The sequence below is a fragment of the Chinchilla lanigera genome, unplaced genomic scaffold (assembly GCF_000276665.1).
Source record: "Chinchilla lanigera isolate Chin_1 unplaced genomic scaffold, ChiLan1.0 scaffold00012, whole genome shotgun sequence".
Classification (NCBI taxonomy): domain Eukaryota; kingdom Metazoa; phylum Chordata; class Mammalia; order Rodentia; family Chinchillidae; genus Chinchilla; species Chinchilla lanigera.
Genome location: NW_004955413.1, coordinates 27,112,974 through 27,135,636, shown reverse-complemented (window position 1 = coordinate 27,135,636; position 22,663 = coordinate 27,112,974). Strand labels below are relative to the sequence as shown.

At 48.5% G+C, this 22,663-nt stretch overlaps 1 protein-coding gene across 2 annotated transcripts; it reads left to right on the top strand.

The window, feature by feature from the left end:
• Positions 1-11: 11 nt before the first annotated feature.
• On the top strand, positions 12-20,507 carry Desi1 (desumoylating isopeptidase 1). 2 transcript variants are annotated; one of them, XM_005379358.2, is made up of 6 exons: positions 12-334; positions 10,669-10,690; positions 11,706-11,775; positions 14,620-14,729; positions 15,418-15,540; positions 18,163-20,507. In XM_005379358.2, the coding sequence occupies exons 1-6, from the start codon at positions 247-249 to the stop codon at positions 18,254-18,256; spliced, it is 507 nt and encodes a 168-aa protein (XP_005379415.1). In that variant the 5' UTR covers positions 12-246; the 3' UTR covers positions 18,257-20,507. The 2 variants fall into 2 exon arrangements, with proteins under 2 accessions (XP_005379415.1, XP_005379416.1); XM_005379359.2 differs by lacking the exon at positions 12-334 and adding an exon at positions 5,479-5,562.
• The last annotated feature ends 2,156 nt before the right edge of the window (positions 20,508-22,663 follow it).

Below are 22,663 nucleotides of genomic sequence, written 5' to 3'. Positions count from 1 at the left end.
CGCCCCCGCCCCCGCCCCCTCTTCAGTGCAGACCCTCCCCGTCCCTTCTGTCACCTCACAGTAGTCGTTGCCGGTAGCGGGTGCTGGGGCGCGAGCAGCGCAGGGCCGCCTGTCCCCCGCCCCCCAGGCCGGGCCCGGGCTCGGTTCCCACCCCGCTCCCACCTCTCCACAACCCCGTCGGGTACGGGAAGGTCCCAGCTGCTGCCGGGTCCCCGAGGGCCGTCGTGGCCGCCGCCACGGGTCCCCATGGAGCCGCCGCATCTGTATCCGGTGAAGCTCTACGTGTACGACCTGTCCAAGGGCCTGGCCCGGCGGCTTAGCCCCATCATGCTGGGTGAGGGGTCGGGGCAGGGGGCAGATGGGGAGAAAGGCGGGCCGAGGGGGAGGACGCGGGGGCCGGGGGGTATGGGGGGAAGGACCGAGGGGAGAAGCGGGGTGTCTGAGGCTTGGGCTCCCCGAGCCCCGCTTTTGCATCTGAAGATTTTCATCCCGGGAGAAGAGATAGCGGAGTCACCGATAGAAGGGTCTCGGGCAGGGACCGTACCCTTCAGACCCCCTTGAGCGAGGGGTTCCGGCTGGTCCCGGCCTCGCCTCGGGCGCCCCCTCCCGCCTCTTCCCTCCGCGCGGTGCGGGGAGCTGAGGATGCCTCCCGCGGTGTCCCTCGTGGTGAGAGGGACACTGCAGAGGAGATTCTCGGGCGTCCCTCGGAGAGAACTTCCCTCCTCTCCGAAGGGGAACTCCTTCTGCAGTCCCCGAGGTAGATGGAGCCCAGCCATCGCGCGCTCCCCCCGTAGAGGTCAAGTCAGGTCAGTGGGAGCCCAAGTTCGCCCGAAACAAGATGGTCTTCTCCCAACAGTTTCTAAGTTAATTGCTTTGGCCCTGATATTAGGAGAATTCTAGGGGAGGATCGGGTGCTGTTGTATGAGTAAAGACTAGTAGAGGAAGTATTTTGATTGTGCTCCATTAAACCTCTTTTCAACCCAAATACCAGGAAGTCTTGTGTAGGAATTGCCAGCTTTGTAATTTCAGGTAATAATTGGCAAGAGAGGATTCTAGGAATTGAAAACTGAACAGCTTTGGCAATATCTGTTTGAATTATTGCTGTTTCTTGGCTTCTATGGAAACACTGGAGAATGAGTTAGTTGTTTGGTTGTGAACAAGTGGGTCAGAGATCAAGGAAGTAAGACTACTATTTTTTGGAGTTCCTGAAATTGAACCCAGGGCTCTATGCATGCTAGCCAAGCATTGTACCACTGAGCTACAGGCCCAGCCCTTTTTATTCTTTGAGACAGGATCTTGCAAAGTTGTCCAGGATAGCTCCAACTGGAGATTCTCCTGCCTCAGCCTCTCAGTGTGCTAGATTACAGACCTGTACCACCACACCCTGGAGGATTTTTTTTTAATCTCTTTTTGAGACAAGGTCTCGCTATGCAGTTCATGCTGGCCTTGAGCTCACTTTGTAGCCCAGGTTGGCCTCCAACTTGCAACAATCCTCCTGCCTCAGCCTCCCAAGTGCTGGGATAACAGGTGTGCGCCACTGCGCCCAGCTAAAAAAGAGGAGGATATTTTGAAGGGTGTCTTTTTAGTGTCTCTGGGTTTCTAATGTGCCATAATGAGTTGAACTTAATCCCTTTACCCAGTGCTAGTGAGGAGTTTCTATATTTGGGTTCACATCAGAATATCTATATTGTATTCTTTCAATATTTTGAAGAAATACAGATACTGGGTGGGGATGTAGCTCAGCGGTAGAGCACTTGCCTAACATTCAAAAGGCTCTGGATTTGGTCCCCAGCACCACCAAAAAAAGAACAAAAACCAAAAACCCTTTATTTCCAATATATATTGTTAAATGAGATCAGAAAAATTAAAAATGATTGTTTAATATGTAAACATGCATTTAAAGCAAAGGATATATATGTACTTACTTAAGCAAGTTGTTTTCTGGGAGGATACACAGGAAATTGCTAATGGTGGTAGCTTATGGAAACCAGAGCCTGATGCCAGCGGACAGGAGTGAACTTTTCTTTACTGTTTCAGATACCATGTATTCAAAGTAAAGGAAGTTCTAAATACATGAATTCTAGGCCAGGGATATAGCTCAGTGGCACAAGCACCTTCCTGGCAAGCACAGATCTGGAGTTTGATTCCTGGTACAAGTAAATAAATAAATAAATAAATTCTAAAGCCATACTTCACAAGTCCTAAATCAGAATCTCCTAGAATTTTGATCTATAAATCTGCACTTTAATAAGCTGCTCAGTAATTCTTATGCAGCTAACCCATTATTGGACAGAAGTTTGGGTCTAGCTCTCCAGTTGTTAAAATGTGTAAGGCAGGGCTCGGGGTATCACTCAGTGACAGCATTTTCCCCACATGTATAAGGCCTAGAATTCATTTTCCAGCAGTACACACACAAAAAAAGTAAGGCAAATGTGAAAGCAAAACTTACAAAGTCATTGTTTGGGGCAGTGCTAGTCATTAATAGATTACATCAGTCAAGTTTTAACTAAGTAAGGCGTGGTGGCACATGCCTGTAATCCCAGCACTCGGGGAGGCCGAGGCAGGAGGGAAGATCGTTGCAAGTTTGAGACCAACTTGGGCTACCACGTGAGCTCAAGGCCCGCCTGAACTACATGGCGAGACCCTGTCTCAAAAAAGACAAAAAAAAAAAGTTTTAACTAAACTTGGAATGGAGCCATTTTTTAGTTTGATCATGTTGAGGCATCACTTAAGATATTTCCTAGCCCCATGAAGAAGAGTCCCCCGCTTGCCAGGCAGGGTGGCACACACCTGTAATCCCAGCACTCGGAGGCTGAGGCAAGAGAATCAGCAGGAGTTTGAGGCCAGTCTGGGCTACACGGTGAGACTCTATGTCAAAAGAAAAAAAAGCCTCCCTCTATACACTGGCTATTTTTTGTTCTGTTATCTAATTGTTTTTCACTGAAAGAGGCCTCAGGAGTAACACTTCATTCATTCAGCAGATACTGACATGATTACTATATGCTAGTCAATGTATGGGAGATGTTAAAGATAGATAATACTCAAAACAAGTACAGATCTGTGTGATTTGTGCTGTTCAGGAAGCAAACTGGGTGCTAAGATAGAAAATAATAAGTGAGACGTATTGCTTTTTTTTTTTTTTTTTGGTACCGGGAATCGAACTCAGGACCTTGTGCTTGCCAGGTAGGCGCTTGTGCCGCTGAGCTATTTCCTTGGCCCCAAGACCTACTTTAAATAAGGGTATTGGAGTAGTCACTTTCAAGCTGGACCTTTAGGGTAAGGAAGAAGTAGCCCCTGGGGGCTGATGAGGAAGTTAAATTGGTCCAGGCAGAAGAGGGCTCAATCTGCCAAGGCCTGGAGGCAGGAAAGAGCCTGGCCTGGTACGAGAACTGAAGGCAGGTCTTGTGGGTATAGTGGGTGAAGGTGAAGTAGCAGACCTGCCCCCACCCTTTTAAGTAGGTATGAAATCCTGGAAGGCTTCATCCTGATGTGGGAACTTCACCAGTTTGTCTTACCAGGTTACAATGGTTTTTCTGGGGATATCACTTTGCTTACAAATCTATTTCTCTCTTTTTCTCATATTACCTTTATGCCTTTTATAGAGGCAGTGAAGAAGGGATTCACAAAGGCAGTGGTCATTACTTTCTAGAGTTGAAGGCTTGTGAAAAATAGGCATTGCCTTGCTTGTTCATCCCACCCAAATAACCTTAAATAAGATCAGGCGTATCCCAGTTCTATTTCTTTAAAGAATCAATTTGCTGAATTTTGTAATGAATTCTAGAAGTATCAATAACCAGCACTTATGGAGCGTTTACCATGTGCCAGATCCTTTTCTTCTGAGTATTTTGCCTTCATAAGAATCTTCACCACACCTCTATAAGATAGGTCCTGTTGCTATCTATACTTTTCAGTTAAGAAATCTAGTACAAAGAAAGTTAAACATTTGCCTCAAGTTATACAGTTAGTAAATGGTAGAGTAGGGTAGTAAACACAGATAGTCATTCTCCATACCATCTCTACTGTGGAGTGTGTTCTCTGGTGCCTGATATAAATCAGGTACCTTGTTCAAGTGTCAAAAGGCATCCATAGCCAAATGTTCCAAGTTCGGATGAGAGAAAAAAATCTGGGTTCAATATGTATGTGCCATTCACAATCTAGAGTGAGGATTATCTTCTTAGTCTTCCTTTTCCCAAACTAAATATATACTATCACACTTTAGTTATGTTCGTTCCCCATTGTAAGACTTCAGCCAGCTCTGTTATAGTTCATAACTGGACCAGATAACACCCAGCGAGTTCCCTCCCAACCATGCAGATTCCATACTTTACTCTGTCCTGTGTTCAGTGTCTTAGAATTGCTTCCCATGAAGGTATTCCTATTGCACGGTTCATTTGCCACCAAAATGGTCCCACATTATCTTTAGCATTCTAATTGAGCAGACAGCCTGAATGCCCCTTTTCCCCTACTACCATCTGCCCAACATAATTAGCTATTATGACTGTCCTTCAGTTCATTCTCTTAATCATTTTAGCTGCTTTTCAAATTTCTTGACTTTTGCCGGGCTTGGTGGCGCACGCGTGTAATCCCAGCACTCAGGAGGCTGAGGCAGGAGGATCGCTGCAAGTTCAAGACCAGCCTGGGCTACAAAGTGAGCGCAAGGCCAGCCTGAACTGCATAGCGAGACCCTGTCTCAAAAAGACAAAAAAACAAAACAAAACAAAACAAATTTCTTGACTTTCTTTTATGCCAAAGTATATGAGATAAATGTACACTTTTTAAATTGTGCTAAGAGGTACACACCTTCATTATTTGTTATTTTCTGATCTGGTGTTTTATATGCATGCACACATTGATATTTATTTACAAATTCATCTTAAAATTGTTCTCAAGTTTGGGCCGGGGATGTAGCTCAGCAGCAGTGCCTGCCTGGCAAGTGCGAGACCCTGAATTTGATTCCCAGGACCCCCACAAAAAAATTGTTCTCAGGTTTGAAGATTTGGGAAAAGATAGATAGATAGATAGATAGATAGATAGATAAATAGATGGATGATTTCTAGACAAAATGCAGTATTTTTATTTTTTATTGAGATGGTCTCATTATGTAACCCAGCCTGACCTTCAGCTCTCAACAGTCATCCTGCCTCAGCCTCCCAAGTGCTAGGATTACAGACATGTACCACCACACCCAGCTAGGCAAAATGCAATTTAATATTTGAGATTTTACTCTATGCTCAGTTTCTTGCTTAATTCTGAAGTACAAATAGTAATATCCCCCCAAATAAGGTGCATGCACATACAAAATTAGATTAACAGTATAAAGATATGATCAGATACCAAAATGAAAGTGGTGAGCCAGGGTGGTGGTGCATGCGTATAATCCCAACAGTAGGATCACAAGTTTGAGCTCAGTGTGGACAATTTAACAACAGCCTGTCTCAAAAAAAAGAAGAAAAAATGGTGCAGCAACTATTTCAGTTGTTTCAGCAAAAGCCTGGAGCTCCTGAAAGACAGGGATGCTGTGTCATTTTTGTGTGTGTCTTCAGCGGCCAGAAGAGGTGCCTGGTGAGTTGGTTTTGTTTATTTTTGTAGTACAGGGAATCAAACCCATGGCCTCGCTGAGCTGTACCCTCAGCCATAGGAAGTATTGATTATAGAAATGATTAAGTGTTGAACTCAAGCTTGCAGATCGTGTAGAATTTATTTGGTTGTAAGGGAGGGTTTTTTTTAAAATGTCTTAATGCCATCTATTGTGCTTTGTTTTTTATTTTTATTGTTCATTGTATGAACTGTTTAATATCCACCAAATGAATGAACTTAGTAATTGTGCGATTTCATATGAATGTGGCTTACAGAACCCCATGTGTGCCTGCTTATTCTCTGCACTGTCACCTGCTTGCACCTCATTCTCAATATACTCCTCACCAGCCTTTGTCCACCAGGTTCTGTAAGAGAGCCCAGCCCTAGAGAAAGTGATTTGAGTGACTGTTTCCTTTAGAGCATTAGTGCTTAACTCTTGCAGAGCCACACTGGAGCAGGGCTGTGGACCTGAACAGGAAAGAATGCCTGCAAGTCTCTTTTTCTTGTGGGCTTTTCATGGGCTGTTCTCCCCACCAGGGTACTTTCTCTCCCATCTCTTGGCCTAGTTAACATCTGCTCATCCTGAGATTTCAGCTACATTGTCACTTCCTCCAGGAGCCTTTCCCTAACCCCTACGCTGCAGGCTTATTCTTACAGCCCTATTACCTGCTGATAATACCCTGTTTGCTCCTTTAATACCATTCATCTTGTTTTGCCCCACTCTGCACCTAGCAGAACTGGAAGCTCCATGGGGACCTGAACTGTCGCTTGTATCCCCAGAGTCTAGCACAGTTAAGCATCCAGTGAACACTGGCTGGTGAATGGTGGGATATTGTTGCCCCCAAAGCATTGCTGCAAGGCCTGGCTGATAACAGGCAGAAATTAAGCTGGGACCTTCCCAGTACTGAGGAAAAGAACTCAAGTTACTTTCATGGTAGGTATGAATCCTGTACTGACTCCAGAGAATCCTAGTACTATAGTATTACGTTGTGCTAAATTGCCCATGCTAGACTCAAACTTGTAATCCTCCTGCCTCAGCCTCCCAGAGTTCTAGAATTACAGACATATACCATCACACCCAGCTCTCCTGGCGATTTTTAACAATTATTGCATGATGATTCCTGGATAACCTTTCTCTGCCAAAAGGAGGGGGAGTAGGCATTTTTTTATACTATTGCCTGAAGAGGGCTAGTTATGTTACACCATAGCTTTTACTGTTTCCCACCTATTGTCAATGTTAATAGCTGATTTTTTAGGTTAACACTAAGCCTGTCCTGTTGCTAATAAATTGCCTTTTTGAAACATTTTATCGCTGAGAGGAGGAATCTATGAGGCAAGCTGGGGCTACGTTTGATTTATACTGATGAGCTCATATATTGCCTTTCCCTGCCATCTGAGACAAAATGCCTCCCACTCAGGGGCCCCTGCCCTGGAGTCCCATCATTGGCACCACTTTGCTTATTAATAGACACTGATTTAGCAGCAGCAGCGTACCAGGTGCTGATCTGTAAGCAGCACGTGCATCTGTGCACAGACTCCAGCCCCCTCGATCAGTGAGGCGCAGGGAGCAGTGTTGTTTTCCCCTTGGCTTTTATATACAGTAGTTGCTGTTGTAATCAGTAGAAGGCTGGCTCACGTAGACCTCGCTCTGCATTCTCTGCTACTCATGCTGGGCGACAGGGCTGATGGCCACATCTTCCACTAGTTGTCTGTGTTCCTATTTCACAGGCCTCGGAATGCATGTGTCGGATGTGCCACAGGCTTGGACGCAAGCAGCCATCAGACACCTACTCCAGCTTACTGAGAAAATCCTAATGGGAAATAATCCGCTGCTATACTACACATATTCTTTGGCCTAATTCAGCTCCCCAAGTGGCCTTGTGCCCTACTTCAAGGACAAATAACCATCCTCTCCTCACCTTCCACCCTAGTCAGGCCCCCAAAATTGAAAGGTCAGCTCAGTCCCCTTTTCTGGTACCTGGCAGCCTGTCGAGCCATGGCCCTAATTCTTCTCTTCCCAAGGGTAGAGTGCAGAGAAGGAAGCCTTCCACTTCTACCCAAGCTTCTCCGACAAGTTCATTTTCATATCTCTCTTTGTCTTCTTTTATACCAAACCATGTCTTTACTCACCTAGACAATCTTTGCCCTGCCCTACTACTTAAAAATGTTGCAAGCCTAAGTACAGCTGCAAAGAATTTTAGAAGAATAAAAATAAAAAACAGAATAAATAAATAAAAGAATCTTTTTTCTGTATTCCTACTACCATTTATGGATTGTTTTTTCTGTTGCTGGGGATCAAACCCAGGGCCTTGCAGTTGAAAGGCAAGTCTGATTTCTAGCTCACAGACAAATTTAGCAGTCAGTAGAAAGGATATAAAGGAGAATAAAGTAAACTTTGTATCCTGCAACTCCTGAGTTATTTTCAGATGTAAAGTCACTGGCAGAATGATCTCTGAATGATCTGTCCAAATTATTTCAGTGAGCCTGGGTTTGAGCTTATGCGTCCGTGCCTGCCAGCTGTTCTTGTGGGTCACTGAGCCGGGTGGGCATCTGAGAGGCAGTAGCAGACCCAGGCGGAGCCAGTGTGGGAGCTGCAGAGTCATTTGTATACCAAGCCAGGGCAGCCATGATGGGGGCTTTGACCTTGATAGTGCCACATGTCAACCAGCATCTCTGACTAAACAATGCCTCAGCTCAGCAGATGTTCATGGAGCAAATCCAGTTTAAATACTTTGACCGGCGCTGGCATTACAAAGATACATAAGAAGCTGTCGTTGGCCTTGAGGTAATTGTAGTCTAATTGGGAGAAAAGACACACATACGTACTTTTAATACAAGGACACTGTTAGAGCAGCTATAAAACTTTCAAATCATAAATCCTAAAAGAAATGAATTAACTTTGTTGGGCATGTATTATGTGCCAGTAACTGTGCTAGACGTATTTCACATGTGATCTTATATACTGTATAGATGGCTATTAATAAGTCAGTATGGTTTTATGTGTGTCTCTATTTATTAGAAATATATATTTGTACCTGTGTATAGATAGTTACATAATAAAAGATATCGATGGCTTGTTTTTCTAGTTGGTGTAGTAAAGCATCCCCAACTGTCACATAGAGCTACATATGTACATAAAGAAATTGTATACACGGCTGGGGAGGGGCTCAGTGGTACAGCACTTGCCTAGCAGGCAGGAGGCCTTGGGTTCCATCCCCAGCACCACCAAAAATGAGCAAAAGAGGGGATGGGGATTTAGCTCAGCAGCACAGCGCCTGCCTGGCAAGCGCAAGGTCATGAATTCAATTCCCAGTACTGGAAAAAAACAAAAATAAAAACAAAAACAAAAAGAACAAAAGAAACTACATATATATGCATTATATGGTTTCCTGTATGTTTATAGAGTCTTTTTTTTTTTTGGTCTTTTTGAGACAGGGTCTCACTATGCAGTTCAGGCTGGCCTTGAGCCCACATTGTAACCCAGGCTGGCCTCGAACTCGCAATGATCCTCCTGCCTCAGCCTCCCGAGTGCTGGGATTACAGGCGTGCACCACCACGCCCAGCTCCCATTAATGTCTTTATGTATGTACATGTGTAACTGCTTATCAGACAAGGCTGTTTTTGCAGAGAAGACCAGTGAGCCTCAGCCTAGCAATGAAGACCTGACAGACAGTCCAAACTGACCATCGCTGCTCTTCCAGAGTCCTCTGACTGTCCTGTAACCTCCGGCTTTGCCTAGTTCTTGACTCGCCATATAACTTCTCTTTTAGCTCTAGAAATATTATGAAACAGACCTCATTATCATGCCTTTCTTTTTTAACAGACTAGAAAACTAAGATTCAAAGAGCATGCCCAGTAGAACTTCCTACAGTAATGGAAACCGTCTAGACCTGCTCTGTGCGGTCACTGACCAGTAGCCTACCGTGGCTTTAAAGTACTGAAACATGGCTAATGCAACTATGAATTTTACTATATTTCATTTTCATTTTAATGGCCCTGTGTGGACAGTGGCCACTCTATTGTAGATAGCTCAGGCTTAGGGAGCTCAAGCTTCACCAGGTTCTATGTGATCTGACCTCCACTGGCCCTATTACAGCGCTATCAACATTGTGTTTTGGTTAATTAGGTGCTTGTCTTCTTTCACTTGACTTTGAACTCCTTAAAGGCAGGACAGTAACCTATTTGTGTTTGTATTTTCCCACCTAACAGCGTACTGGCACATGTAGAATAAATGTGCATTGGGCTAGGAATGTGGCTTAGTAGTAGAACATGCTTAGCATGCCTGAGGCCAGAATTCAGTCCCTAGCACCAAAAAATAATATAAACAAATGTGGCCAGGTATGGTGGCGCATGCCTGTAATCCTAGCACTTGGGAGGCTGAGACAGGAGGATCACCATGAGTTTGAGGCCAACCTGGCCTACATAGTGAGTTCAAGACCAGCTTGGACTATATAATGAAACCCTGTCTCAAAGAAATAGGTAGGTAGGTAGGTAGATAGGCAGATAGATGACCATTGACTGTTAAAATCCATGACGTGCAAAGTTTGGTTGCATAATTTTCTGAAGAATTTCAGCTCAATAAAGTAACAGCTTGTATTGACTTACTATGGTCTTACCATATGTGAGACAGAAATTTAAAAACAAAGCTGATTTGACCTCAGAGAGGAAAGAACAGGGGGTGGTTGGCGCATGCCTGTAATCCCAGCACTCGGGAGACTGAGGTAGGAGGATCGTTGAGAGTTCGAGGCCAGCCTGGGCTACAAAGTGAGCTCAAGGCCAGCCTGAACTGCATAGAAAGACCCTGTCTCAAAAAAAAAAAAAAAAAGAGAGGAAAGAAAACCAGGCATAAAATTAGTTTACACTTATGCTGGTGTTTTTATCTTGCCTCTAATAAAGGACTCTGATTCCTTTTAACTTAGCACAGTGTACCCTTCTTACAGCCCTTCCTGCACTGGAGGACAGACATGTTACTAGAAAGTGCCCCACGGGTTATCCAGGATCTTTGGGGCTTGAGGGGCTGTTCCAGGATTACGCAGGCTGAGGGCCCTGCAGTCCAGTCCCAACTGGCTAAATCTCTTCTTCTCTCCACAGGAAAACAACTGGAAGGCATCTGGTAAGTTGCGGGAAGCCTTATGGTGACCATTAGGAAACAAAGTAGTGCTGCACACTGTTCAAAGTCTCCACACCATAAAACCGCAGTTCTCCACTAGGGCTGTTTTATTTGGCAGTGCTGAGACATTTTTGGCCAGGTGTGGTGGCGCACACCTGTACTCCGAGCACTCGGGAGGCTGGAGCAGGAAGATTGCCTTGAGTTCAAGGCCAGTTTGGGCTACATAGTGAAACTCTGTCTTGAAAAAAAAAAAAAAAGACATGTTTGTTTGTCACAGCTGAGGGAAGGTGCTAGTGGATGCAGAGGCCAGGAAGGTTGCTCAACATCCTCTATTGTATAGGGTGCCCCGCAGCACTGATCCAGCCCCACTGTCTGTACAGAGTGGAGAAGTCCTGATTTGGGAGCTGTGTCAAGTTCAGATACTGCAGGGACAAGGGGATTGTGTCACAGCTGGGGACGCAGCTCAGCACTAAAGCGCTCACGTGTGGCACAGGGAGGCCCTGGGTGCAACCCCCAGTGCCACAAAAAAAACCCAAAACAGTACTGAACATGTATGGACTTTTTAAAAAATTATTCCCTAAATAAGAGAGTATAGCAACTATTTGCATAATATTTACATTGCAATAGGTATTAAGTCATCTTGAAATGATTTGAAGATGTACATAGGTTCTAGGCAGATACTATGGCTCTATTTTATGAAAAGGACTTGCTAGGCTGGGGATCTAGCTCAGTGACACAGTGCCTGCCTGGCAAGTGTGAGGTCCTGAGTTTGATTCCCAGTTCAAAAAAAAAGGAACTTGTGCATTGCAGATTTTGGTATCTGGGGGGAGGGGGCTCAGGAACAATCCCTACAGACAAGGGGGGCACAACTTTATCTTATTCCTGCCTTTATTTAGTTGGCTTTATGAGGCTGGCCACCACGTGCCATCCCCGGGGAGAAAGCGTTCTCTCTGCTGTGTGGTGCTTGCTTTTCTGGGTCACGTCTGGAGTTTCTGACTCCCCGTGTCTCTCTGCGCAGGCATACCTCCATAGTTGTGCACAAGGATGAGTTCTTCTTTGGCAGTGGCGGAATCTCCAGCTGTCCCCCGGTGAGTGTCTTCGTCCACACCCTGCCCTGCTTCTCAAGTTTCTGAGGCTCCCACAGATGAAGAATTTTGCTTCTACTGTGTGCCTTTGTCCTCCAGCTGAGTGTGTGGAGGCTTCATCACCACCTTGAGACTTGTTCAAAGCCTGGGAGTGCAGCTCGAGATGGAGTGCTCGCTTTGCGTGTGCAAGTCGCTGGGCTCCATCCCCAGCACCACACAGCTCCCAGACATGGCTCATTGAGAGCCTTTCCTGGACATCCAGCCAGTTGCACTTCTCTCCACTCCCAGGGCATCTTGAGCTCGTGCTCTTCCAGCACCACCTCTCCCCATTCCTTGAGCAGCCTTGGGCATCCCACCCTGTACTGCAGTCCAGTGCACCTCCAGATCCTCCAGGTCTGAGCCCAGACAAGCCTTGACTGTCCGCTCAGACTGTGGGAGTCCCCTGTCATATGTACTAGTGGTCTTCTGCACTTTTCCAGCACAGCCTTCATTGCCACTTGTAATTACAAACTGGCTGATGGGGTTTTGTGTCCTGACACCTGTTTTTTGTTTTTTTGTTTTTATTATTATCGTAAAGAGTAAAAGAAGAATAACATAGTAATGGGGCCTTAGCGAATTGCAGACAAAGTGGTAGAAAGTTATCAATGGTTGTTTTTTTACATATTGTTATCTACAAGATAGTTTCTCAGAAAAACAAGTAGACAAATAATAGTGAGCTACAGACAAAAGTGGTAGGTTATTATCAATGGTTGTTGTACTTTACTTTGGTATCCTCAAAGTGGTTTCTGAAGAAAATAGAGCTATACACGAGTGACCTATTGAATATTTTTTTTGACCAATTGAATATTCATTGACTATTCTCAATGGTTGTTGTAGGAAACACATAGTAATAAACATGCATCCATTTACGAACTAGCATAGGAACAATACAAACATTACAGAGTTAGGGACAGATTAGTAGGAAAATATCAATGGCTGCTGTAATACATGGTGGTATCTTCAAAGTGGTTTCTCAGGAAGACAGAAATATGCAAGAAAGATAGTAGTTACAATAGTAACAGATGTCACAGTAGTTACAGGTAGTAGTTACTGAAACAAGTAGTTACAGCCTAATGGTTATGAAAAATAACGTATTACCTCCTCACCAGTGACTCCTTTCCCGGAGGTGTGACGGCTAGGAGAAAGGCCAGGATTGAAAAGAAGGACCAAGAGATGTGCATCTATGTCTAGCAACAGGCTGTTTTTTTTTTTTCCTCTATAGTCATAATTACCCGGGGCTCCTACATGGAGATGACAGTCTGGCCAGAGGGAGAAGGCAGAATATGCCCCGGGCCCTCTCATTTCCTGTTAGACTAACTGGTAGGATGGGTCTGAGCTCTGGGGCCTCTGCTTCAGAGAGCAGACCGATCTCCAGTGGTCACCTTTGCATTCAGGGCATGGCCCAGGGGGCTTCTTAGGGCAGTTCCTCTTGAGGTAGCCTGGCTTTCAACAGTGGTAGCAGATGAATGCAGTCGTCGAGTTCTTCTTGGGGCCCCAAGAATCAGACTTAGGGACTGTTTCTCTTAGTGCTGCAGCAAAAGCAGCTCTTCTTTTCTCAGTCTCTTTGTTTTCTTTCCTTGGCCTCCACCTCATCATGACTATAGAATACTGAGGAGGTAGTTTTTACTAACATCTCAAGTAAGCCATCTGGGGCGAAAGCCATTTTTTGTAGTTTTTTCTCTCCAGCCTCCCAGCACACTGGGACCCTGCGACCACTTAGTGTCCTCTCCCCAACCATCAGCACAGACAGCAGGAATCTCGGTGCAGACCTCTCTGGAGCTCCATGCACTCCTCCACCACAGCCTGTACTGTCCTGACACCTGTTTGTCCTGTGAGTGACTGGGGTATCTGTTAGTGACCTCTCAGTCTCTCCCAGCACGGAGCTATTTATCCCTTGTGACCAGAATTGTCTGGCCTCAGCATGCTGTCCCCACTGCTTAGACCGTGTCAGCCACACACGAGGTGCTCAGTGCTGTGAATTAATGACCTCATGCAACTCTGCTCTGGAATGTTCTCCCTTCCTGGATCTGTCTTCCATGTTCCTGTCACTTCCCTTTTGTTGGTATCCCCTACTGGGGCTCTGTCCTTTAGTCTCCTGTGGCAGTCTGTTAGAGTGCCCTTCCAGGGGCCAGCACCCCACCCCACCCTGCCCTGTTGCCATCAGCAGATCAGCCTCAGATCCCAAATGACCTGAATTGTGGGAATATTTGCAATCCTGGCAGATGTCTCACACTCCTTCACATGTTCCCATTGTTACAAAGAACATCCAATGTCACATGAAAAATGGGCTGTGTTCTTTCTGAATATAGGTGTGTAGAGCAGGTGTGAGGCATTTCTAGTTGTCCTGTTCTGTCCTTGTAGTTAGACATGCTTTGGACAAAAAGAGACTGCAGATTCTGGGTTTCTATCTCTTTTATCAGCTGAATGAGTAGACAGCAGAAGTTGTCAAACCTGCAAGAGAATCAGCTTCTCGGGGCCCACCCAAAACAAGAAGCCCGGTGTCATGCTCTGCGGGCAGCACGTGGCAATGGGAAGTTCACCAGGAAGCTGCTGTACCCTTTAGACAAACAGGAAACAGCCTGCTGCATCTACGCACGGTGCTCTGAAAGTTAAAAATAAGTTGTTAGAACGGTGCATTTGTGGTCTTCTGTGGAAAGCCACATTCAAAAAGTTCAGTAGATGGCTAGGGATGCAGCCCATTGGAAGAGCGCTTGCCTCGCATGTATGAAGCTCTGGGTTCAATCCCCAGTACCAAAAAAAACAGTGGAGATGGTGATTTAATGACTTTTTTGGGGTTGGCTCTTCTAGGGAGGGACGTTGCTTGGGCCACCAGACTCTGTGGTTGATGTGGGGAGCACCGAAGTGACAGAAGAAATCTTCCTGGAGTACCTGTCCTCTCTGGGGGAGTCTCTGTTCCGGTAAGTGGAGGCAGGGTGGTGGTTACCAGCGTTTGTCTTCCCTGGAAGGTGGCCACTGTGCCTTGTCCTTGGGGCCCCCAGTGCAAAGCCTGGCCTGATTTTTGCTGAGTAAATATGAAGAGAAACCAGTTACCATGGTGCAAGGGGAGCCCAGAGTTGTTCCAAGGCAGATTCTCCTTCACAGCATGATCTCCGCTAGAACTTTAAAGGAAAGGCAAACTCTTCATTCCTCCTGATTAAAATAAGCAAGTGCTATTCTCCGTCTTTACTGGCCAGGTGCTTTGTCCTAAACATTAAAAGCTAGGTTTATAGCAAAGTTGGGATGAAATACAACCTTGAAGAGATTTCTCTTAAGCTTTAGTTTAGGGTGAGGCTGTGGCTCAGTGGTAGAGCACTTGCTTAGCAGGCCAATTCCATCCCCAGCACCAAAAAAAAAATTTTTTAATCAATTTCAGTAACAGTTCTGGAGCTCTTCTATTGTGAACATGAACATTCTAAACTGTACAATCCACATATTTAGCGCCTCCTTCCCCTGGAAATCAGTTCTGAAAGGCCCAGGGTGTCAGATCAAGCAGTCCTTTGGGAGTACAGAGGGGCAGTCAGAGCGCTCACCTCAGCTCTGCTCTCCCCTCGTCCTGGTTCTCCTGCTGGCTTTCTCATCTCTCCTCCAAACTTTCTTGGTGCGCAGAGGTGAAGCCTACAACCTCTTTGAACACAACTGTAACACCTTTAGCAACGAAGTGGCACAGTTCCTGACCGGGCGGAAGATCCCGTCTTACATCACCGACCTGCCCTCTGAAGTCCTCTCCACGTAAGTGCAGCCTCTGGCTCTGGTCCTGCTTGGCTAGCTTTGAAAATCCACCAGTCATATGCCGTGTCCATAGCCCACATCTGCCCTCCTGAGAGGGCACCAGAACTCTCCCAACCGGGAGGACCTGTCCTGATGGCAGTTTCTACACCACAGGAAGCCACCGTTCCCCGACCCACTCCTGCGCCCCTGTATCGCCTCCACCCTTAGAGTCAAACCAACTGCGCCCCGGCCTAAGTGCAAGCCTAGAACTTAGAAAACAAGCCAGGCATGGTGGCGCACACCTGTAATCCCAGCACTCAGGCTGAGGCAGAAGGATCATGGAAAGTTTGAGGCCAGCCTGGGCTACATAGTAAGTTCAAGACTAGACTGAACTACCCACCAAGACCCTGTCTCAAAAACAAAAAAAGAAAGAAAGAATTTAGAAACCCCTCAACCCTGGCTTTAGGGTTTGGACAAAATCCTGACACCTGTGTTTGCACGGTGTGGAAGCGTGCTGCTCCCAGCAGTGCCCAGCTCAAACGCAGTGTCAGGGTAGCCACAGAGGAGGTCAGAGGAGTAGCAAGACAGCTTGTTTGGAACTGGTGTCTTTCCCTTGGGGTTTTCTGCAGGAGTTTGAGGGGGTTGATACAGTGGTTTTGCTGTGTAATTCATGCTGGCCTAGAACTCATGGTGATCTTCCTGCCTCAGCCTCCTGATTGCTGGGGTTAGAGGTGTGCACCACCACACCCAGCTCACTGGGTGTGAACCCTCCACTGCACTGTGGGCCCTTTGAGTCCCTCTGAGGCTGCTTTCTGCTCACTTTCCAACTTTACATGCACTGTCAGCCCTCCGTGGATGTTTTCATCAAGGACACTTCATAGCCCCTCTGCCTGATGTGGCCCTGGCCGTGGCAGGACCTATGGGCCATCACTAGGCAGTGCATACCCTGGAAGACACATTCCCAAAACAGCTCACTCCTCTTCTGCTCTCAGGCAGCCTCTAGAGCCATATCCATTTGCTGGCTCTGACGCGAGCTCTCCTCAGCTAGGGTCCTGCCTAGTCGGAGTCCCAGCAGGCTGAGCTGGCCCCACAGGTGCGCTGTTTTCACACCTGAGTCCAAAGCTCACAGGAAAAACAAGCCTGTGAGGATCCGGGTCTCCCAGCCCTGGCCCCACCTTCCGTCCCTGGGTGTGTGCAGTCCCACAGCCTGCCAGGGGAATCTCGGTTTCTGGCCCCTGAGCAAAGTAGAGTAGCTGGAATGTTCTCGCTGTTGTTCTCTCGGGGTGGAGTTCAGGGCTTATCTGACTTAGGACTGATATTTCTAGATTTCGTCTGTTTACACTTTGGAGTGCTTCATTCCCTTGAACTTGGAGGTGATTTTCAAACAAGGCCATGTCCACCAAAGAAAATGCCAGTGCCTGGATGTGCTATGGGCAGCCGTGTTTAAGGGGGCCGTAATCTTGGAAAGCTGCTAAACTCCAGTATTTGCTGTGATTTCCCCAGCTAAGTTACCAACAAAGCAAACTGGGAGCCCTTTGCAAAGTGACAGCCACACCTCTGTTACATGGGGGGGTCATTTTTCATATTCTCTGTGCTCCCTGAAGGGGCCCAGGTGCCAGCAGAGCCTAATTGTGTGCCATCCTCATGCCTGACTTTATCATCTTCACATTCTCTCCATTTTCCCTCAGCTTCCTCTCTTCAACCTTGTCTTCTTTACAAGAATTACAGGCACAGAAAACCCCAGTTTCCCATGGGCAGCCTGATCAAACCACAGCTCACTCACCAGGCCTTAGAGGTGGCAGTACCCACTAACTGGGGCACCCCAGGAATAAAATCACACAGAGCAGGTCGGGGGTGGTGGCGCATGCCTGTAATCACAGAACTTGGGGTGCAGAAGCTCGAGAACCAATGCATGTTCAAGACAGTCCTGGGCTACATAGTGAGTTCAAGGCCAGCCTGAACTAACAGTGAGGCCCTGTCTCCAAGCAAACAACCCGGAGCAGGCGGTGTGAGAGGTGGCCTCTGTGCTAGGCAGCTTTGTTACTGTAACAGGTACCTGAGATCATCAGGCGGAAGGTTATTTGCGCTCACACCGTCAGAAGTTTCAGCACCCTGGGCAGGAAGTATAGGCTGGGGCAGAGTGCTCGCCTCCTGGGAGCCAGGAGCAGAGAGGACGCAGGGGGCTGGGGTCCCGCTGTCCCCTTCAAGGACGTCCCGTGACAAGATGCCCTCCCATAGGCTTTTCGCCTCTCAGAGTCTCTGCCACCTCCCAGTAGCTTCACAGCCCTGGAGCAGCACGTAAGCCTTTGGAGAGCGGGTGTCCGGACTGCGGCTTGCCCTAGAACACCAGGGAGTGAGATGGCGGGAAAACTAAATGAGAGCTGCTCGAGATGGCGCCCGCCTGCAGTACTAGCCTTCGGGAAGGCTGAGGCGGTGGTGGGGGAATCACAAGCTCAATAGCCTGGCCAACTTAGTGACTTAATGAGAACCTTTCTCAAAATTTTAAACAACAGCTGAGAGTGTAGCTCAGTGTGAAGGCCTTGGGTTCAGTACCGGAAACAGTTACCTGAGATCCCAGGGTCATCCTTCCTGAAGCCCACCGTGCACCCCAGCCCAGCCCCTGTGATCTTGTCTCTCCCACAGGCCCTTCGGACAAGCTCTCCGGCCCCTCCTGGACTCCATCCAGATCCAGCCCCCCGGAGGGAACACGGTGGGCAGACCCAACGGCCAGAGCTAACCGGACTGCTCGGGACCGCCCGCCTGCCCACCTGCCCTGCAGGGCTTTTCCTTTTTAAACAAAACAAACCCTACCAAATTTCTATTTTATAATTTTACATCAGAGCTAACAACCAGGGGACGGCTTTTTAAATTTCCCAGGGAAGGAGATCATCAGGCTGCATAGGACAATGCTGCTAAGAAACGGAACAAAATGCCCCCCTTCTAATAGTATTACACTAATTTATTAAGGCTGTCTTGTCTGTGAGTTCACTTTTGACGCTGTTTCTGAAGCGTCCTCCACCCTGGAGAAAGGGAAGGGTTGTTTCAGCAGTAGTCAAGAGGGGCAGTTTGGGGAAGCCCCAACCTAGAACCTCTTTCCAGAGACTATCCATGCCCCACCCAGGTTGCCACACCTGTGGGACCAAGGAGTTCTCCAACACCCGTGACCCGGAAGCAGTCACTCAGCATTACATGAACCAAAGGGTGTGGTGCACTTGGGGCCAGTTGCAGGGTGACTAACCGAACCTCAGTGAGCTCTTTCACCAGACCTCTGTCACTTTCCCTTCCCTGCCACAAGCATGGGGCCACGGCTACAGCAACCACACTCGGAATCAGAGAGAGTGACAGCCAGTACCAGGCCAGAGACACAGGATAAAGCCATTCCTCTCCCCACCCAGACTGCTGCCGTCCTCTGCCATCGATTTGGGAAAGCTGCCTTGCTGCGTGCCGGTAAGGCTGCCATTCCTGAACTTATCGGACCTGTCACAGTGGACGGGGGCTGGGCCACAGCCTCAGAGACCCAGGGCTTCTGTCTACAAAGAAACCGCACCCAGCACCGTATGCAGCATTCAGTTAGGGACCGAGGGGACACAAGTCCCAGCTAGGGGATGTAGAGAGAATATGATGCAGAATCAAGGTAGCAAGAAAATTTCATTGTTTCCTATAGGACTTTTCCGTTAACCTGAATGTGTTGTGGCACACATTTCCATTGTCATTCTGGCTTTAAGGAGGTGCCATTGGGGTGTGAGTGGGCATTTTCCTGGTGACTTGCTGCTGAGGTTGTAGACAGCAATCCGGAAGTGGTGGATCTGGGCCACCTTTCAGACTCCGTTTCACATGAGCTCCCATGGGTTATTTAGGGGACAGCGTGGGTGGGGCTCAGAGCTGCCAGGTGCCTGGCTCTTGGCTCTGCTGCCTGCGCCCTCCTGCCATGGCTCCCTGCCCCCTCTAAAACTTGAGTCTGTCTGCTCCTTCCGGGACAGGGCCCTTTCCTCCCTGAAGTCTGCTCACCCCAGCCCTGCCCCTGCTGTCTTTGCCATTAGCCATAGCAGTTGGCATCATCAGGGTCCCAGCTAGAGGGAAAGATGTCATTCTGCCTTGGTGTCTGCCTGTGACCTGACCAGGGGCGTGTCCAGCTGGTATCAAGTAGCATTTTAGAATTTAAGACCAGGCCAATTGAGAGGTTTAGTTCTCAGACTCAATGTATGTAGCAGTGATAAATAAGAACAGAAAGCAGCAGGGATTGCTTGAGGCTAAGCTACGGGTGGCTTCAAGGAGGATGGGTGTCAGGGCCTGGGTGTCTTCCGGGAGGGTGGCCGGTTGGCCTGGGCCACTGCGCAGCATCTTACCAGTGTCCCCTCTCCCCATCTGCCTGAAACGCTCATCTCCACCCAGAGGGTACTGAGCCTTTCTCCTGCCCCATATGCGGGCTCAGCCGGCTTTGCTCCTCCCAGCGGGCACCTTCAGACCCAGGGCTGTTCTGAGTTCTGAGTGACTCCTGCAGGGAATTACGGTCACTTGATTCCTTGAACGCTGCCCTTCCTGCCCAGCAGCCATTTGTGCCAATGCCTGTGCCCTGGATCAGTGAGAGACGGAGGGGTTGGCAAGCGGTGAGCCAAGCTCGTGGGGAGGTGAGCTGTCCTCCCCCATGCGAGTCCTGCCCCCCGCAGGGCAGAAGCCAGGCCTGGGCTAGGCCTCCCACCCCATCCCTCATTTCCGTCCATCCCAGAGCCTCAGGAGCGCGCTGGGGACCAGCCAGCTCCGCGTGGGTGCACTTGTGACACGTAGTGGGTGCCTCTTAGAGGTGCACTGCTGTAGAGGAACAGGGAAAGAGGAGGGATGTGACCATCACCCTCTCCCAGAACTAAAGCTCGTACCTTTGAGATTGCATTATGCCCTTGAAGTCAGGCTGATAATTGTGTCTCATACGGAGGTGTTTGCTAGTTTTCATTGGTGTTTTTCTAATGCAATAAACTCATTTCCGCCTGCTGCCTCTGCGTGGTGCTCAGATCCCCGCTCACTGTGTGTCGGGTGTGAGGCAAGCCCAGGCTTCTCTGTCCACCTCCCTCGAGCTCCAACTTGCAGAGGCTGTGCCGCCCTGGCTGGGTGTAAGCCAGTGGATAAGTGGTGACAGTGAGAAAGGATGTGTGGCTTTCACCACCGGTCTACAGAGGTAGGGATAGGACTCAGACTGCTACATGCCCTAGGTCACCACCTTTTGAATGGTAAAGTGGCTTCAAATCTAAGGTCTTCCCTCGATCACTCATCAGGGGGTATCTGGCCTCACCAAGAATTGTTCTAGGTGTGTGGGGGATTGAACCCAGGCTCTTCATACTGAGCTACAGCCCCAGCTTATTTTTTTTTTTAATTTATTTTTTTTGGTCCTTTTGAGAGAGGGTCTCACTATGCAGTTCAGGCTGGCCTTGAGCTCACTTTGTAGCCCAGGCTGGTCTCAAACTCTCAATGATCCTCCTGCCTCAGCCTCCCGAGTGCTGGTATTACAGGTGTACGCCACCACACCTGGCTAGTTTATTTTTATTTAGAGACAGGCTGGCCTCAAACTTGCAGTCCTCCTCCCTCAGCCTCCTAGAGTGCAGGGATTACAAGCATGCACCACCATGCCCAGCTACTGCTAGTTTCATTTGGCTAAAAGATGGGTCCACGGCCCAGAGGTGTCTCTGCCTGCTGCAGTGGCGTGCTTGAACAGTGTTGGGGTTGCTGATGTGTGTGTAGCACTGTCCGCCAGCTGCAGTGGGCACCGCCTATGAGCCTGACTAGCCAGGGCGTTTCCACACACACCTGAGGTGGGCAGGTTGGCCCCACTCTACCAGGGAGGAAACAGGGCAGAGAAGCAAGATTGCCCGCTGGCAGGTGGCCAAGCCTGCGCTCGAATCCAGGGCACAGTCTTGCTGCTCTCTGCACCTGATCGCAAGGCCCTGCCCTCCCCGGTGTGCTAGTTTAGCAATAACACGGAGGCACTGGCTTGGCTTGGCGTCTGCTACTGGGAGCTGACCTGTTTGGGCCTGGAGGCCTTAAGGCCCCGCTCAGATGGCACAGCCTGCACAAAAGGCCCAGCTTTGCCACCCGTGGGCCCATCTGTTTCCGTTTTTCTCTTCTGTGAATTTGAAAATGGTCCCCACCTTGTAGGCTGGGGATGAAAAGCGAATGTACAGCTCAAGTGCTCAGTGAATGTCACTATGGGGCCAGAACCCTTCAATAGCCAGCACCACCGGCTCCCGAGAGCCAGCAGCATGGGGAGAGGACCAGGCCACCCTCTCCGCTGGGGACCGCGCCTGGCCACCCACTTGCTTCTGGGAAATGGCAGAAATCGTGTTTTCCCCTTGACTTTGTGACGGGGGAATCCATTCTGGGTGAGCGTGTTTAACCTCAGCAACTTCCCTGGGAGCCGATAAGAGCAGCTCTTGGTGGCAGTGTGTGAGCGGGTGCGTTGGGGTCGGGGCTTCTCTGAGGAGAAAGGGGTGTTCAGCCTGCCTGAGGCCTAAGTGATGAAGACATCAATGGGGGAAGGGGCACATGCCGGGCAGAGGGAGCCTGTGGTCGGAGGAGGCAGGAACTGCCGTGAAAGCCTCTGCCGTGCTGCTGCCTTGCACACTGGAGGGGAGGGGTGGGCAGTGGTCCACAAGAGACCCTGCACCCCGGAGCAGCCCTGGATGAGAGTTTGGAACTAGGGACTGGGGGCACAGCACAGCACAGCCCTGTGAAACCGGCCAAGGCCAGCTGGGAGACTGTGATACCAACCACTGTCAGCCATGTAGCATGCCTCTGTGAACTTCTAGAGGCTACCCCAGCTTTGATTTGAAGCATCCCTAGGTTTCTCAGTATTTTTCCAAAATATTTTTTAGCAGGGCATGGTGGCACGCACCTGTAATCTCAGCACTTTGGGAAGCTGAGGCAGGAGAATTAGCATGAGTTCCAGGGCAGCTTGGGCTACATAATGAGTTGAAGACCAGGCTGGACTACATAGCAAGACCCTGTCTTTTTTTTTTTTTTTTTTTTTTTAAAGCCTAACTAGGTGTGGTGGCACACACCTGTAGCCCCAGCACTCCAGAGGCTGAGGCAGGAGGATCCCTATGAGTTCAAGGCCGACCTGTGGTAAAAAGCAAGACCCTGTCTCAAAAAAAAAAAA